This window comes from Pantherophis guttatus, chromosome 1, assembly GCF_059756535.1.
Source record: "Pantherophis guttatus breed Tessera chromosome 1, ASM5975653v1, whole genome shotgun sequence".
NCBI classification, from domain to species: domain Eukaryota; kingdom Metazoa; phylum Chordata; class Lepidosauria; order Squamata; family Colubridae; genus Pantherophis; species Pantherophis guttatus.
This window is the reverse complement of record NC_142063.1, coordinates 199,770,425-199,789,066: the sequence shown is the minus strand read 5'-3', so window position 1 is coordinate 199,789,066 and position 18,642 is coordinate 199,770,425. Positions and strand designations below refer to the sequence as shown.

The 18,642-nt window shown below is 39.2% G+C and overlaps 1 protein-coding gene across 1 annotated transcript in view; it reads left to right on the top strand.

The window, feature by feature from the left end:
• PLCB1 (phospholipase C beta 1) overlaps nucleotides 1-18,642 on the top strand; it is a 498,146-nt gene that overhangs the window by 426,866 nt on the left and 52,638 nt on the right. The window contains exons 26-31 of the mRNA XM_034432348.3: nucleotides 143-362; nucleotides 2,811-2,991; nucleotides 8,856-8,932; nucleotides 9,088-9,177; nucleotides 9,646-9,703; nucleotides 11,809-11,895. Coding sequence (XP_034288239.1) covers nucleotides 143-362; nucleotides 2,811-2,991; nucleotides 8,856-8,932; nucleotides 9,088-9,177; nucleotides 9,646-9,703; nucleotides 11,809-11,895 — 713 coding nt within the window. The remainder of the gene's footprint in view (nucleotides 1-142; nucleotides 363-2,810; nucleotides 2,992-8,855; nucleotides 8,933-9,087; nucleotides 9,178-9,645; nucleotides 9,704-11,808; nucleotides 11,896-18,642) is intronic.

Sequence of the window (18,642 nt, the reverse complement as noted above, 5' to 3'; positions counted from 1 at the left end):
ACATTCTCTTCTATTGAAACAGGATAATTGCTTTTAAATGCAGCTTCGTGCAGTAGCAGCAAAATCCCGTTAATAAAACAATGCATATCCCCTGCATGTCTAGTGTTGTGCGGCAATCACATAATTCCCCTTATTCTTGCAGAAGTTGAAGCACAAACCATTGAGGAATTAAAGCAGCAGAAGGCATTTGTGAAACTTCAGAAGAAGCACTACAAAGAAATGAAGGATCTTGTGAAGAAACATCACAAAAAAACCACAGATCTTATAAAAGAGCATACCACAAAATATAACGAAATTCAAAACGATTATCTGCGACGGAGGGCGGTGTTGGAGAAAACAGCTAAGAGAGACAGTAAGAAAAAGTATGTCTATCTTCTTACAAAGGTTCCTTTGGCCTTTCATGAAAGTAGTATACTCCCTGATTGGGTCTCATGTCTCCTCCCAGACAAGACTGGAGCTTCCTTTATGCTAAGTGAAGCAACCTCTGTTGCACTGCTTTATATATAACGTTACTGTGATGTGGAAGCTTCTGCCATTCATGCCAGTGACAAATTGATCCAGGGGCTGGTAGGGCATGTAGTCATGAGTAATATTAAGAAAAATTGACTAAAAACAGGTCTCTGTCATACAGCTCTCTGGACAGGCCTATATTAATAGAATAACAGAGCTGGAAGAGACCTTGGAGATCTTCTAGTTCAACCTTTTGTTCAGGCATTTCAAACAAATAGTTGTCCAATCCCTGTTTAAAAACCTCCAGTGCTAGAGCAGCCACAACGTCTGGAGGCAAGTCATTAAGTAGATGTTCTGCCCCAGCTACGGACCCCAAAGAACGCAGCACACACAAAGTCTGTACAAACCTTAGTTTACTAAAATAAAATCAGTTTTTTCTTCAAAGAAAGACTGTTAATTAACTTTCTTAACAGCCTGCAAGAATCCAAAGAATAAATGATCTTAATCTTACTATGGTTGGCAGAAAGCCCAGAAACAATTTGCAAAGAACTAAGATCAAGGCACGAAGGTATGTGAACCAAGTTGTTCCCTGCAAATTGCTTCAGTTGGCGTTCCTCCTTAAATAGGCTAAGGGAGTGGCCAATTAGCCCCAAGCCTTACTCTCGAGGAGACCTCTTCCTGAGAAGCCACTCCTGCCTTTTGGCAGCTCTGCGCGCCCGTGCATTGAGAAGAGGCTTCTCCTCTTCATCCTCTTCACTTAAGGGAGCTTCTGGAGGTTCTGAAGGCCCTGGCTGAATCCCCGCCTCTGGCACCACATCTTCTCTAGCCTCCTCATTGTCCAACTCGAGTGCCAGCTGCACAGGCTGCTGGCGCAGCACCACACCAGCCTCCTCGCTGTCTGAATCAGCTACTAGCTGCACAGGCCGCGTATGGGCCACAACAGTAGGTAGGTAATTTTTAAAAAGTACCTAGTGTCCCTTGACTGGTGTCAATAGATTTTTTAACACAAATATATATGTGAGGGAGAGAAATGAGCAGAGGTTTTCAGCATTAAAGTCTTACAAGATGTTGCAGGTGGTGGTGCTAGGGGAGAAGAGCTGCATGCAGCGTGCATACCTCTGAATGTCAATCAGAGAGAGGAAGGCCCTCATCCATATCCCATCAGTTTACAGAAAGTTTTAGATGTCAGACCCAGTAACTAGGTCAAAATTCAATACCAATGAAGTTAAGCCATTTTCTATTTGCGTAGGTGTTTCCAGCCTCAAAACATTACAGCATTGTCAGAGTTGGTTTCTAGATTTGAGTTGCTACTCTTCTTCCTTATATTTACACAAATCTGTGTTCAGGGTTTGATTATTATCTTTCTCCACCTGGAACCTGATCCTTTAGCCACCTCTCCTTTTAAGCTTGTGGTTTCCTAGGCAACTGGCTTAATACCTGGGTTGAACTATAAGCATCTCTGATATAACTGTCAGAGCTCAGGAAGATGTATTTCATGTATATTGGCCTGGCTTTTAATTTTCGGGATGGGGGGTGGTGGTTGGAATGTACTACTGTTACTATTTAGTTTGCAGTTGCTCTGTTTGGTTCACATGCTCCATTCATTGCTTTCCCTTCTCACCTCACTTTTATAATAGCAGTTCTTTCCCAAGACCAAAAATAAAACTCCCTGTTCCTTAGGGAGTTTTGTTCAGTTTCCATTTTGCACAGATTATTTTTCTCATTTGGGTTTTGTATGTTGTTTCAAGCTTGCTTTCCTTTGACAAATCCTTGGTCTTTATGAACTTTGCTCTTTGGAGTTCATTAAATAGTTTCACATTAGGATGCTATGCAGTTTGGGGATGCTTAGATTTTTTTTTTTAAAAAAAAATTGAACCGATTGATTTGGTAAGCTTTATGAATTATGAAATAATGCTAACCTCAATGACATTCATAATGTCATTAGATGAAACTAATGAAACCCAAAGCGTCAATATTTTGTCTTATTTCTCCAATATTCATTGAAAAGTCATCAGTTTAGTTACTTGACAATAATAATCTACACCAACCTTCATCCCTTTTTGTTATACTACTGCTGTTCCTAACAGCTTTCTTTTAGGGGTATTATAGAAATCGAATTAAATTCATAATCGCTGTCTGAATGCTCTGTCCGTCCATATTTCAAGAAATGAAGAGTTCTGTATACATATATGTGAACATCAGATGCATATTTACACATTTGCACAAGACAAGGGAAAAAAAAGAATCTTTGCTAGGTCAATGTTATATTGGCTAATGGAATAATGGGAGTCACCTGGGGGACAGGGCCTCTGTATTTGTATTGCTGCAATTCATATTTATTGTTCTGTGTTGTGCTATAGAAGTGAAACCAGCAGCCCAGATCATAGCCCTTCAACTATTGAACAAGAGTTGGCTGCCCTTGATTCAGAAATGACACAGAGGTTAATAGAGCTCAAAGAAAAACAGCAGCAGCAGCTGCTGAACCTTCGACAAGAACAGTACTACAGTGAAAAGTACCAGAAACAAGCACATATTAAATTGGTATGTACTAATTGCTTTCCTGCTTTGTATGATGAATACTACTGCAAACACTGTATACAAACCTAGATTTGGCCTCTTCAGAACCTACCTATAGAGGTTTCTTTGTAACCCATCTCATGGCTCTGCTCCTTGGCATTATGCATGGGATCTGTTTACTGACATATCTCCATCTGTCTTGGCATGGGACAAACATTTGTGTGCACAGCAGGTATTTAAGATAGAGCAACCAGAAATATACATCACACTCTCTTTAGACTTGTTGGTTCAGTGTAATAGATGTACAAATCATCTATTTGAACGGGTTGCTACCGGTTCTCCCCGGTTCTTGCGAACCGGTAGTGGAAATTTTGAGTAGTTCGGAGAACCGGTAAATACCACCTCTGCCTGGCCCCGCCCCCAATCTATTCACTGCCTCCCGAGTCCCAGTTGATCGGCTAGAAGGAAAAAAAACTGTTTAAACTCTTGCCGCGGCGCTTCAAAGGGCTGCCCTACAGCTGATCAGCGGTAAAAGGCAGTGTGGTGGTAGACCAGTGCGCTCCAAAAACAAATGGGTAGACCGGAACGCTCCAAAAACAAATGGGTAGACCAGTGCACTCCAAAAACAAATGGGTAGACAAGTGCGCTCCAAAAACAAATAGGTAGACCGGAACGCTCCAAAAACAAATGGGTAGACAAGTGCGCTCCAAAAACAAATAAGTAGACCAGTGCGCTCCAAAAACAAATGGGTAGACAAGTGCACTCCAAAAACAAATAGGTAGTCCGGAACGCTCCAAAAACAAATGGGTAGACCGGAACGCTCCAAAAACAAATGGGTAGACAAGTGCGCTCCAAAAACAAATAAGTAGACCAGTGCACTCCAAAAACAAATGGGTAGACAAGTGCGCTCCAAAAACAAATAAGTAGACCGGAACGCTCCAAAAACAAATGGGTAGACCGGTACGGCTCTGCAAGCAGTTAAAAGCCTGGTAGACCAGTACTTCTGCTAAATCCTAAAGAATTGTCACATGACCATCAAACCACGCCCACAAAATAAGCCACACCCACAGAACCGGTAGTAAAAAAATGTAAAACCCACTCCTGGTACAAATGTAATTTGTATTAAATGTACAAATGTGCAAATTTGTATTATTTAATTAATCTTTTTAGTGTCAGTGCCTTTCCTACTTTCTGTATCTGTGATTATTGAGAGCAGATGCAATCCTTTCAGTTTTACTCACCACAAGTAACAAAGAGTGAGGTCTAATATATTGTTATGGTGGTAATACTATTGCTTGGGGGTCTTTTCCTCGTCTTGGCTTTGATACTTAGACTGTCATGCTACCCCTAATGCAGTGCTGTCTCTCAAAAGTTTCAGAAAGCATTTCAAAATGAGCAGTTAAATTCGTGTAGCCTATAAAATTGGAAACAAGAGCTTTAATACTACTAAGTTGTCTTCTAACTACTTGTTTGTGCCAGAAAACCTCCTGTAAATTTATGTGTTCTAAATAGAAGCTAGAATACAAGCTAGAAAGAACAAAACAATATTGTGTATTTATTGTCCCCAGAGCAGCTGTTATTTTTACAGCTGTGATCCAGGCACCCTGCATGGAGCAGCTAAATGAAGAGTCCGATCAGATAATAATAGATGCTTTGGAATGTCAAGAAAAAAGAGGAGGAGGCAATGGAATGTTACTATTATTTCAATCTGCCCCAGAATGTGGATTTGTCCAAATTTATGATACTCTAACAAGCCTGGCTACTTCATTCCATCTGTATAATATGGTAAAACAGATTAGACTTGTGTTTGCTAATTTAGTAAGCCTTATGAACCAGAATAGGGAACTGGCATCACAGTTCACAAGTATGAGTATAAACATAGCTTCCTGCCTAAAAGGCATGAAATTCCAGTCATACCACTGGTAAGTTAATTTAAATACTTATCCATCCTCCCCAAACATATGCTACTATATACAGGAAACTTATCTGATGCTGAATCATAGGATCATAGGGTTGAAAGGGACTTTACACCATTCTGGACAAATTGTTGTCCAGTCTCTTATTGAAAAACTATTGAAAAGTATTTCTCAATTTCACATGAATGTTCCCAGGAAAGGCATTAGGGCCAGCTTGGGATCAGTGGAAAAGTTTCAATGGTTCAGGCATCTGTTCAGTAACAGGAAAAGTGATGGGAGAAACATGCTCTTTGAGGCTTTCGTTCCTGATTGAGGGATCAAAGGGAGTTGATCATCACAGAACAGTGCTTTGCATGATGCCTAACTTTGGTCAATCCTCATGATTGGTTAACATGCTGTAATTGCTGAAAGTTCCCATTTACTTTCCACAATGTGTAATATTTCAAATCAGTATTTCTCTATTTCACACGAATACATAACTGTGGGAAAATGTATGCAATAGCCACAGTGTCCTGTGTCAAATCTCCAAAATCCTTTCAGGTCGGATGTTCTTAGGTTTCAAAGCATCACAATGTTCATGTTTTTTCATGAAAACAAGTCATTTATTTAATATATTGAAACTCATTCCTGTGCCATCACAGTTCAAGACTTAGTTTGGTAAGATTAGGCAAAATATTTTTAATTGATGCGCTGGGATAAAATAGTCCCGCAGTAGTATAGTAGTACTACTACTAGTAGTATAGTAGTGTCTTTGCTCCAATTGAAGACAATGTTCTTATGACCCCTAACTTAGCATAGCAATTTATATCTCTATTTTTATTCAACTTCTATGGATTGAAGAACTGCCAGATGGAAGAAGACAGTGGCAAACAACTTTTGAAAGTTTTGCAAAGCAAACCTACAGAGGATCTTCAATCCATAGAAGATCTATGGATCTTCAATCCATAGAAGTTGAATAAAAATAGAGATATAAATCTCTTGTCTATCATCAGGAGTCATGGCGGCCTCGAAGGCACAGAATTATTAATTAGAACTTATTGCTGATTAATTTGTATATATTTACTTTTAATTTCATATATTTGGTCCAGTGGTATGTTTTCAAATCAAGTTTTCAGAACTTGCATTTTTAAATACTATAACAAGTTGCTTGATTGTGCTTTCTGATGAGCAGATGGCTTCTTATATGAAACATAATGGAGTTTGTTCCTCATTCACTATTCTGTCATACTAAAGTTATTTTAGCATGATCACAATTAAAAATAACATGATATTTGTAATGCATTGGAAATTAGTAGAGAGAAATGGATGATCACAAGGTATCTATCTGCAGAAAGTCTTATAATAACAGAAACAGAGGTTCATAAATATAGTCCTCGTAGGCCTGGTGGATTGTCTTAGGTTACCCCTCTCTTTTGGATGAGATTGGAAAGTAACAGGGAGCAAAAATTTATCTGTCCTTGCATTAAGCATTATCAGTTCTTGACAGCAGTGTCCCAGATGTCAACCATACAAGTCTGTATAGATCCACAGTCCTGTTCTGGTTAAAGGCAGATTTTAGATTCAAATGAAATCTCTTCATGTTTGGGGCAAATTATTTCCATTTATTATATATGTAGAAGTGTCCTTACCATTGGACAGAGTAAAATGTGTTGATCCAGATAATGGATGTAGCAATATCCAAGCCTAATTCTGGCTATTTTGTTTTCTGGTTCTTTCTATAATCCTGAGGTAAGTGGTAGTACTGCTTATTTTTTGCTGGCCTTTGTCTGATTGGGTTGATTATTTTGTCTAATTATCCTCTCCAGTTTGGCACAGGTGGGAAATATCCCCTGACTGTGCTAATAGGAAGAAGGATGATTATTCAAGGAGTTATTATGCATGCATGCATGTACATATGTATGTTACTTCACCGGTATAATATAGGCTACTGGCCTATTTAAGTCAATATTATCCATGCCAACTAGTGGTAGCTTTCTAGTACTCAAGATGGGAGTCTATCCTAGTCCTTCAGGAAATTTTTGCCTACCAGTTGCTGTCTGACTAAGCATCCATTCCGAGGGTGAGCAGATAGAATCCTAAAGTCTCACTGTGCAGGTAGTTCTCCAGAAATGACGGCCATTTAACAACCCTTCCAAACAACCAACACCCCAAAACAACAAATAACCTATTTCAAAGTTATGACAGATGCAGCATTCCCATGGTCATTCGCACTTACAACAGACCAGAGGGATGCTGCAGTGGCCTCCCTTGCCTTTCTTACCTACTACCCTCTGCAGCACTTAGGGCTGCTCCCCTGGAAGCAGCCGCCATTTTCAGCACCCCGACAATTCCTTGCTAAAATGGCAGCTGCTTGCAGAGCTTTCTCTGCTAATTAGCTGTCTGCCCATCAGCTGTCCATAGGGATGCTGCAACCTCTCCTGGCTCTCTAGGCTTTGGGCTTACTCCAGGCTAAAGAGTAGGGGAACCAAATGAGCAAGGAGACAAAACGAAGTTTTTTAAAAAAAGGTTATCTCTAAAAGTTGTGCCAAAAAATGGAGGACGCTTGGTCTTTGCAAGCTTTAGCTCTCCTGCTGGCTGCTTATACTGTCCAGCTAGGACTTAAATGCTAGACTGTAGACTGCCCTCTAGAGTAAAAAGCTACAGATTTTTTTTTTCTCCTTGCTCGCTTGGTTCCTCTTCTCTTCACTTGGAGTCAAGTTATGGTTTCCAAAGAGATATTGTTTGGAAAGCAGAGGGACAGTTTAGTTTTAGCACCTAACTCGAGTGGGAGGAGGCAGGAAGAAAGATCAATGAGTCCATCCCTACCAGCTTCTTTTTTTTTTTTGTTATTGAAGAAATGTGGCTTTTGGAGGGAAGGGAGGGGGGCATTAAGGTATGGAAAGGGTTTTGGGAAGCTCCTCCTGAAGTTACCTTTTGTGCAAAGGCCCTCTTCTCAAAGCCTAGAGAGGCAGGAGAGCTTTGCAGCCTCCCTATGGACAGCTGATGGGCAAATACCTGATTAGTGGAGAACACTCCAAAAGGCTAGCAAACTAGTTCTTGTTTTGCCCCAGAAAGGCAGAACACCTTGGCAGGAGAAAGAGCAAAGGCAGAATTAGGAAAGAGAGGTGATCCCAGGGTGTTCCTTCCCTATTGTTTCTGGTTGGTAAGACGGTCAGCTGTGCTGTGGCCCAGTATCTGGGGATAGGGGAGGCCTGAGGCAGATGGGCTGGTATTTGCATTAGGCCTCACAGGTTCTGGTTACCACCTTTAAAGCGCTCCATGGCTTAGGACCTGGTTATCTACGGGACCGCCTGCTACCACCAATAGCCTCCCACTGGCCAGTACGCTCCCATAGAGAGGGGCTCCTCCGGGTGCCGTCGGCCAAACAATGTCGACTGGCGGCCCCTAGGGGGAGAGCCTTCTCTGTGGGGGCACCTACGATCTGGAACGAGCTCCCCCCGGAGATACGGAGGATCCCGGATCTGCGCACCTTCCACCGTGCGCTTAAAACGTTTTTATTTCATCAAGCTGGCCTGGCCTAAATCTTCTCCCTTTTAAAATTTTTAAATTCAAATTTTAAACACTAATTTTAATTTGTTTAATTATGGGATATTTTTAAAATTTAGCCAAATTGTTTAATCTGTTTTAATCTATTTTAAATTTTGTATTTCTGTGTTTTATCTTTTGGCTGTTCACCGCCTTGAGTCCTTCGGGAGAAGGGCGGTATAGAAATCTAATAAAATAAATAATTAAATAAATAAATAAATCTCCCCCACTTCCACTTAAAGACCCATGCACTCATTTAATAAATGTATTAGGGAGAACAAGGATGGCTGGTCATTACTTGAGGCAGTTCATTTAACATTATTTTGATCTTCTACCCTAAAGGGCAGACTCCATTAGAATCAAAACCTGAAGACTACCTGTTCAATACTTACCAACTGAATGTGGCTGGTACAATTTATGACATATCTGTTTTTTCCCCCTCCTAAGCTTATACAAAAGCTGACAGATGTAGCAGAAGAATGCCAAAGCAACCAACTGAAGAAGTTGAAAGAGATTTCTGAAAGGTAAAGACTACCTACCAATTCTTTTGACTACCATTTTAGATGTACTTACAGTAGTACAAGTCAAGACAAAGGGAATCACTTCTGGGTGAATATGCATAGCGTAACGTTTGTTCTGTTTTCTTCTTTCATTAAAAACAAATCTGGATTTGTTAAAGAGAAAAGAAAGAGCTGAAGAAAAAGATGGACAAAAAAAGGCAAGAGAAGGTCACTGAAACAAAGTCCAAGGACAGAAATCAAATGGATGAGTAAGTGCAGTCTTCAATTCTCAGCTTAATTTGTATCCAGAAGACCTGAAACACCAATAGAAGAAAATCCTAATATTTTTTTTTATGTATGTTTGACTATGGCTTCCCGCATATTATATTAAAAAGCAGGCAGAACAGTAGCATAGATTCCCACAGTGCATTATTTTTCCTTTATTTAGAAGAGCTTATCTTATCTTTTGTTTGATTCATCCTCCAAGCAGTTTAAAATCAATCATAATGGCACTCATAATAGCACATGACAGAAAGCACACAATCCCTTTGAAATAAAGAATTAAACCATTTTGAAATCTGATGAAGAATACACTGGGCAATATATGTAAATTTTGGCTCTGAATTTCTCTTAGTGAAGTTTGCCAGTTATTTGTAAACAAATTATTTGTGGCAGAAAACCAGTAATAACTGATTTTAAAAATAAATGGGATTAATCATTTTTAATTTTCCTCTCAGGGAGAAGACAGAAATGATTCGTTCATATATTCAAGAGGTGGTACATTCCATTAAAAGAGTAAGTCTACTGCCTAAAACATGTATTCACCTTGGCATAAAGACTATATCATCCATTTCAATATTTAGGCTGATTTGCACATTGTAATTATCTTGAAATAGCAAAACCCCAACATAATAGTAGTGCTTATTTTTTGTGCAGAGACAATTTCTAGTCCCAATATCCAGATAGTGCTAAAATTTTATAAATTTAATTTACCATTTTTCCTTGATTCTCCGGAGGCAGATCAGATCTTACCTGGCTGCAAATGTAACAGCACCACAACCGAAATAAGAAGGAATATAGAGAAGTTGAACAATTGTGTTTCAGATGTGGAACTTCAATTGCTACTTGTTTTGCTATGGAATGTAATTTTGGTTTTGGGTTTCTGTCTGATACCTTGAGTACTTTTGGTAGATGAGTGGCCATATATATTTGTTCAATGCATACATACATGCATGAGGGGTCCTTGGTGCTCTCTGAGTTTGCTTGTTTTCTTACCGATGCTTCACACTGCACTGATGATGTTACCTAGTTAGGGTAATGAAACGTCACCAAGAAAACAAGCAAACTCAGAGAGCACCAAGGACTCTTCATTTCAACCCTGAGCTACAAATATTCTCCTTTATGCATGCATACTTCAGATGAACACCAAATAATATCTTTGTAATCCAGGTTCTGTTCTTGTATGACAAAGTTATGACCCCAAAGTACTGTTCAGAAATAGGTTAAAAAAATCACTTAGTTACAGTAAGATTTCATGACAAATCAAATAGAGCATCTATAAAAGTAAATGCTTCCCAGTAACATGCATGAATAAAGAGTTCTTTATGAACAAGCTTTATTTTGGTGTAGTGGTTAAGCATTATCAGGCTGGAAACTTGGAGATTTGTGAGTTGTTGTTGTTGTTGTTGTTATTATTATTATTATTATTATTATTATTATTATTATTATTATTATTATTAATTCAATTTGTATGCTGCCCCTCTCCGAAGACTCAGGGCGGCTCACAATGCATTTAAAATCATTATAAAAAACATTTAAGAATTAAAAACATTAAAACTCATTCACACCATTCATGGCCGGATCTCGCCGGATCGCAAGAGCGAGATCAACGGCCCCAAGCCTGCCGGAAAAGCCAGTTCTAGTTCTGCCTGAAACACAAAGCCAGTTGAGTGACTTTGAGCCAATCACTTTCTCTCAGCCCTAGGAAGGAGGCAATGGCAAATCATTTCAGTAAAACCTTTCCAAGAAAACTGCAGGGACTTGTCAAGGCAGTCTCTGAGAATCAGACATGATTGAATAGAATTAAAAATAAAATCAGCATGCTCATCAGTATCTAGTATCTGTCTCCTTCCTTCCTTCCTTCGTTTCCTCAAAGCTCTGTGATTTGCATGTTGTCTATAGAAAAAAATGCTGTTTTTCTAAAACAAGTTACCAGTGAGACCAATTAAGCCATTCACTCTCTTCAGAGCATATGGCACTTCACCTAATGACACAGAAGTTGGTATTAAAAATTATCAACATAGTCCAAGAGATTTGCAGGAACATAAATATGTTTAGATTTTAAAAAGGACAGTGTGCCCTGTAGTTAATGCTGGCTACTTGGCCTAATTAAATGCTGCAGTTAATCACCATATATTAAGAATGTATCTTCCATTTTCAGCTGCAGATTTCCAGCTAATATAACTTTAAATTTGAAACAAATCTACTGACATTCCTTGAAGTCTTACATGAAAGAAGTTGACTATTTTAATAATAATGACATTATTTTATGTCACAATGCTCTCTAAAACTTTGTTACCCAAGATAATTATGATATTGAAGAGCCGCGGTGGTGCAGTGGTTAGAATGCAGTATTGCAGGCTACTTCTGCTGACTGCCGGCTGCCGGCAGTTTCACCGGCTCAAGGTTGACTCAGCCTTCCATCCTTCCGAGGTTGGTAAAATGAGGATCCAGATTGTTGGGGGCGATATGCTGACCCTGTAAACTGCTTAGAGAGGGCTGTAAAGCACTATGAAGCGGTATATAAGTCTTAAGTGCTATTGCTATTGCGTTCTTGAGTGTGAAACTGAGGAATTCAGATAGGCATGTGAATTATAGTGGACTTTATTTTTCAATTACAGCTAGAAGATGCCCAGACCAAAAGGCAGGAAAAACTCGTGGAGAAACACAAAGAGATTCGTCAGCAAATACTGGATGAAAAGCCCAAGGTAAGAGAACTTGAGCACAAATAAGTTCATAATTAATAATTATGAGATTGATATCAGATAGATGTACAAATATTTCATGGTATGGAAAAGCACACACACACACACATATATACATTTGAAATACCTTCCATCAAGGACATTGTTAATCTGTGGATTGATAAATAGCTATCATTTTGTTTGGGAATATCTTTGACCAGCAGAGGGTGCAATACATTGATAGATGTGTAAAAAAAAAAAAAATAGCTCATTTAAGGTTCTCTTGTAACATGCAAGAAAGTTTAGTGATTTTTGGTCTCAGCAAATTAGCAAAATGCAAAGAATATAGTATGCTATAAGATACTCTTTCTTACAAGATGCAGATATTATGAGGCATGTTTTGAATTCTTGTCTATTCTCAGCAGAGCAGATGGCGTATGCATGCACTTTGAACATAATATCATATTTGTTTTGTTGGTTTTCCCAGTCTCTTGTCAGGAGGTCTGCAATTAGTTTCCAATGGTTGTATTGCTTATTCTGGCAGCTGATACCATCCTAGAAATTAATTCATTGAGTTTTTGGTTGTGCTTTTTGCCAGTTAACAAATAAAGGCAATCTATAAATGTTTTAGACTGTTTTCTTGGTAAGTTCACTACAGCAGTGGTGGGTTCCTCCCGGTTCGGTCCGGTTTGGCCGAGCCGGTAGCTGTGACAATATGACGTCACTGAATCGGTTCTCCCCCCCCCGCCCTCCCACCCCCCCACGTTATTCTTACCTTTTATTTGGTCCCACCCCCAATCTATTGCTGCCTCCTGAGTCCCAGCTGATGACTAGAGGGAAAAAAACTGTTTAAACTCTTGCCGGGGGGCTTCAAAGGGCCGTCCTACAGCTGATCAGTTTTAAAAGCAAACAAATGAGTCAGGTCGTAAGTGTGAGGACTGGTCGTAAATGCGAGGACCTTCCAGAAATGACTCTGACCAGCTAGCCACGCCCACCTAGTCACATGACCCCCTGCACTACAGTTACTCTAACTGACTATGCTTGTCATCGCATAGGAAAATAGGTGACATTTTATCTTAGACTTTTTCTAAGTGCATGGAAATTATAAAACGATTGGCTATATTTTATAGTCCTTGAAGGCAGAAAATTAGAGTTAGTATAATATTCAAGTCAGAGCATTTTTCCCCTTCTGTTTTCTTATGGCTAAGAAAGTTTTCTTCTACAAGCCAATGATTTGAAAAGGGATCTGGAATATACTCGTTGTTTTAAATGTGGAGAATAGATATGCCTCTTGTTGAAAACAAGAACTATTCTTTGAGTTTGGGTGCCAGCCAAAATGGATCATTTCTGAAAAATTAATGGAGAACAGTCTACAATTAATGAAGTGGAAAACCCTTGTGATATACCGTAGTTGAAGAATCTCCCTTCTCCCAAGTAGCCCAACAAGCATTGGAGGTATTCAGAGTTCAGGAGGTATATTGTTTAAGTATTTGTGGATACAGGCAGAAGGGGATAAGGAATGGAATATCCTGAATAGGAGCATTGAACACTGCAATATTTAATATTGCTTAGACAATGAATGCATCTTTTCTTGATTATATAACCAACCATTCTCTGTCGCCTTGAAACTCAAAGGGCAGATTTCTCACTTTCCTAAACTGGCAATAATGCCTGATTATTTCTCTCAAGCTCACTTATCTGGAAATATGCTTGCTTAAGGTATTTTGTGATTAGATATAAACAGGGGTGATACAGGTATTTAATCAGCTTTAGACAAGCTCTTTATCACTTATCTAAATCCCATATTATGAACCTGTTTCAGCTTCACTGAATTCCTGCAGTTTGGTATCATGGCAATAAATAAAATAAAATAAAATAAATGGCATCATACAACAAAATTCAAATTAGAGGCACCAATAATTTAAAAATCGTCTTTCTGTCATATATTTAAGTTTTTTTTCTGGGTACTGTCACTAAGCTCCAGGTGCGTGCAAAAATAAAATCAAGAAATCAAACACAAATGGCATACTTTTTTTTTTCTTACAACAGTGACAGCAAATTAATTCAGTTGTAGACTGAGAAATGTTGCTGCCCAACTACAAATTACCTACAAGATTTATCTGATGTAATATACTGCCAAACCATCTGTGCAGTATTTGCACACTCTGCTTAAGCCATTAAAATCATCTCATTTTGGAATTCATATCCAGATAATCTGGGTTGGCTAAATCTAACTCTGACTTTTTAGAATTGAAAGACAGTGAGTGCTATCACAGATGGGGAAAACTCTGCCTTTGCCTCCCATCCCTCCCCCCCCACCTCCCAAACCGCTTGCTCCAAATACTACTTGGCTGTGGAAAATTAGGAAGTTAAAAATGCACTTATTAAGAAAAGTTGGGAAATTAGCTTTTTTTTTTCCTGTCACTGTGCCTCAATCTCAGGAAGAAACCTCTTGCCAGTGACCCTGCATCTCATCTGCAAGGGCTTTGCTTTGAAATTCAACAGATTAACAGAGTTGGAAGGGACCTTGTAGGTCATCCACTCCAACCCCCCACCCAAGCTGGAGACCCTACAACACCTCTGACAGATGGAAGTCCAATCTCTTCTTGAAAGCTTCCAGTGATGAAGCTCCCACAACTTCTGAAGGCAACTTCTGTTCCATTGGTTGATTGTTCTCACTGTCAGAAAATTTCTTCTTATTTCTAGGTTAAATCTCTCCTTGTTCAGTTTCCATTCATTATTCCTTGCTTGGCCTACAGGTGCTTTGGAAAATAGCTTGACCCCCTCCTCTCTGTGGCAGCCCCTCAAATATTGGAACACCTCTGTCATGTCTCCCTTGGTCCTTCTCTTCACTAGACTAGCCATGCCTAGTTCCTGCAACCGTTCATCATATGTTTTAGCCTCCAGTCCCCTAATCATCTTGGTTGCTCTTCTCTGCACTCTTTCTAGAGTCTCAAAATTGAAAAAGCTGTCTCTCTACTACTCGCCACCAATCTCTCAGGAAGAGAAAACTTGGAGTAGCATTGTTAAATATTGGCAAGGAAAGTTTGTTTTCCACTGATTAACAACTTTAGCAACTAGTGGGTTATAGTGCAGTAAAACTCAGATTAATAGTAGTCCTCAATTTGCAACCATTCTTTTAGTGATCATTCAGAGTTAAAATGGCACTAAAAAAGGTTGCTTACAACAGGTTCTCACACTTACAACTGACACAGTATCTCCATGGTCATGTGATCAGAATTCAGGTGCTTGGCAACTGGCATGTATTTACAACAGTTGCAATATCCCAGGATCACAGAATTCCCATTTGTAACCTTCCCAGCTGGCTTTTGGCAAGCAAAGTCAACGGGCAAAGCTGGAATTCACTTAAGGACTACATGATTTACTTAACAGTTCAGTGATACAATTACCACTGGCAAAAAAAGGTTGCAAAATTGGGCTTGACTCACTTAACAACCACCTTGCTTAACAATAGAAATTCTGGTCTCAATTGTGGCCCTACCTGTACCAGGGACCCAGTTTTCTTATCGCTATCTGTGTATTAACACATTTGTCAATGCAAGAATGCCTGTGACAAACTTAAATTCTCTTAATGGGCACCACCAATAGGTGAGATTTCACTGTATCTCACTTCTTTGATATTTCTTATCTGATGAATCAGAGTGAGATTTACAAAAGCTTACGAGATGACAAATTTGTTTATTGCAAGTAATTTTTAGCTTTTTGGATATTGAATAAGGTGAAAGAGGAATATATTACACCACTGTTTCATCCTATCTCACTATGTCATAAAATTACAGAAAGAGGATACAAATATAAACATTGTGCAAACATTCAGCATACAACTTCATTAAAAAAAATGGGTATATAACTGTCATTTTGTTGGGCAGATAGGCAGAGCCCCATACACACTCATACACACACACGCAAATGCACAGCCCTCCAGCCAGCCAGCCAGCCAGCCAGCCAACCAACCAGTCAACCAGCCAACCAACTACCCAACAATGTAAATGTTTTTCAAGAATACTGATTAGACTTTGACAATTGTACAAGACAACTAAGCTGGAAGGACATTTATAGGTACTCTGAAATCTTGAGTCCTTAATTTAGCAGTATAATATGTCACTAGCTAAAAATTCTATGAAATTTGTATTCCAAGTTCAATTGCTTGTAATTTTTAAAATCATCTGGAAATATTGAGTAAAGAAACTTAAGTCTGGAAAAAATGAATAAGTGGATGAAATCGGATTGAGATTATTGTACCTCTTTTTTCTGTTTGCAGGTTGTTTTTTTTAATATGTGAACCAGGACAGCCACCATTTAGGATTGTTAAGACTAGGAAAGAGGAATTAACAAATAGACAATTACTTAATAAGAGTAAAGGAATGGCATTTACCCAGAGTTCTTTTGTCCCTCCTGAAACTACCCTCTCCATGGTGTCCAATAAATGTTTCCGAATTAGCTTGATGCTTTTCTTATGAATATGGATCCAGTGTTGCAGCTACCACTTAGCTACATTAATTTAAAGATTCTTCTGGCTTCCCTTGTGTGACTGCGTATACAAGTAATCCTCAATTTATGATGGTAACTCAGCCTGGAATTAATCGACTTTATTGCCTATTTTGTGGCAGTCATTAAGTGAATGTCACAATTGTTAAGCAAACACCCTGGTCATTAAGCAAACCGATTGTACCCAGTGGGCATTTTTTTGTTGGAAACCAGAAGTAAACACTGATTTCTGGTTTAAAAAAAAAAACATTGTAAATTGCAGTCTCAGGACCATGGGGCTCTGCGAATGGCCAAAAATGCAGGCCAGTTACCAAGCTCCCACAATGCAATCAGATGACAGCAGAAGGGGCCGCTTAAATTGGGGTTTTTATAGTGTTTGAGGAGTTCCTTTGAAACTGGGTCTTTTATAGCTTTTTGGGGGGGGGAGGTCCTTTGTAATTTCAAATGCTTGCTAAGCAACTAGTTCTAAGTAAAGGAGGACCTGTACACCTGTGGTACACACTGTGAAAGAAGATACTACAGAGCTGGCACTAGGTAAACCACTGATCTAGACCACTTCAGTGGTGAAATCTAAATTTTTTTACTACCGGTTCTGTGGGCGTGGCTTGGTGGGCGTGGTGTGGCTTGGTGGGCGTGGCTTGGGCATGGCAGGGGAAGGATACTGCAAAATCCCCATTCCCACCCCACTCCAGGGGGAAGGATATTACAAAATCCCCATTCCCACCCCACTCTGGGGCCAGTCAGAGGTGGCATTTGCCAGTTCTCCGAACTACTCAAAATTTCCGCTACCACTTCTCCAAACTGCTCAAAATTTACACTACCGGTTCTCCAGAACCTGTCAGAAACTGCTGGATTTCACCCCTGCATCACTTCCTCTCACTTCTGAATATATATTTACATCAGCCATGTGGGGCAAATCAGGAAAGCAGGATCTTTATGAATAGACACCAATGAATAGACTTGGGCACCTGCGTAGACTGCCATAGACCCTAGTTACTCCTATTACTCAAATATGTGAAATGGAGAGTAGATATGCTTTCTTTCTGATGGCAATCTCCTGTGTCTGTTTTTCTTGCACTGGAAGGAGTGGAGGGGGGAATACGTGTGAGCACATTGTGAAACCTTTGTCCCAGCTAAAACTACCTCCCAAATATACTTACTCCAAATATCTTTTCTTATACTTTAAAAACCTATTAGGCAAACTCATTTTAGGCATACCTTAGCCTAGATAGAGTTTTATCCTTCATATTAATGGGAGAACAGCTGTTGTCAATGTGGAGCATATTTGGCTGACCTATTTTTACCCTACCTGTCCAGCAGTCTAGAGGTGTCCTCTAATTGTAATTGCTTCCTTGCTTGTGCAGATATTAGAAATTCAATAATGCAGAAGGCAGTTTCCAATTATAGATGCCTGAAGGAGTATGAGGACATGTTCTTCATCCCTGTGACAAAGTGAATGCATTTGAAAACATAACCGTTTTCTTACTGTTGTTTAATACATTCATTAATGATTTGAGGAAAGTAGTTAAATTAGTACACAATTCTGATGCATAGTACTTCCAGATTGGAAATGATTGCAGATATTAGACAATCCAAGATCTTGAATTTATATTTTCTCAGCAGATTCTTTGATAAAACTAAATCAGATTTGAGGAATTGAGTTCAGTCCAGAATTAGTATATTTAGAGCAGGCCCACTGAAATAAATTGAGCTTCAATTAGCTAGAGCAAATGTTTATGTCTCATTGATTTCAGTTGGTGGACTCTAATGGTTACTATATTCAAATGTAGTCTGCTCGACATAAATGTGAATTTTTGCATCTAGTTAGAACAAATCCTGATATGTAAGAAATATTTTCTACACTTTTATTAGGTAGGAGGTCAACCTGTAAATCCTAGTTAATCAGATAATTTTTAATCAGCTGTATAATGTTTTACAAATGCAGGGGTGTCAAACTGGCGGCCCACGGGCTGGATGCGTCATACACAGGCCATGCCCACCCCAACTCTGTGAAGGGAAAAATTGTCACAAAATGTCAAGTGACAGCAACGTGACACCGCACGTTTCACACCCGTGTGCTACAGTATTTTATATGCAGTCATACAGAAAGGTCCACTGTAAGACAAAGAATAGATTTTCCTCTTTTGCATAGCACTGGTGAGTTGTGTTCTTTGCTAGAATGCTACATTATGTTGCCCTATTTCATAAAAGACCTATTTCAAAAGGAAATTGAAAATCATTCAGATGACAGCAACAAAATTG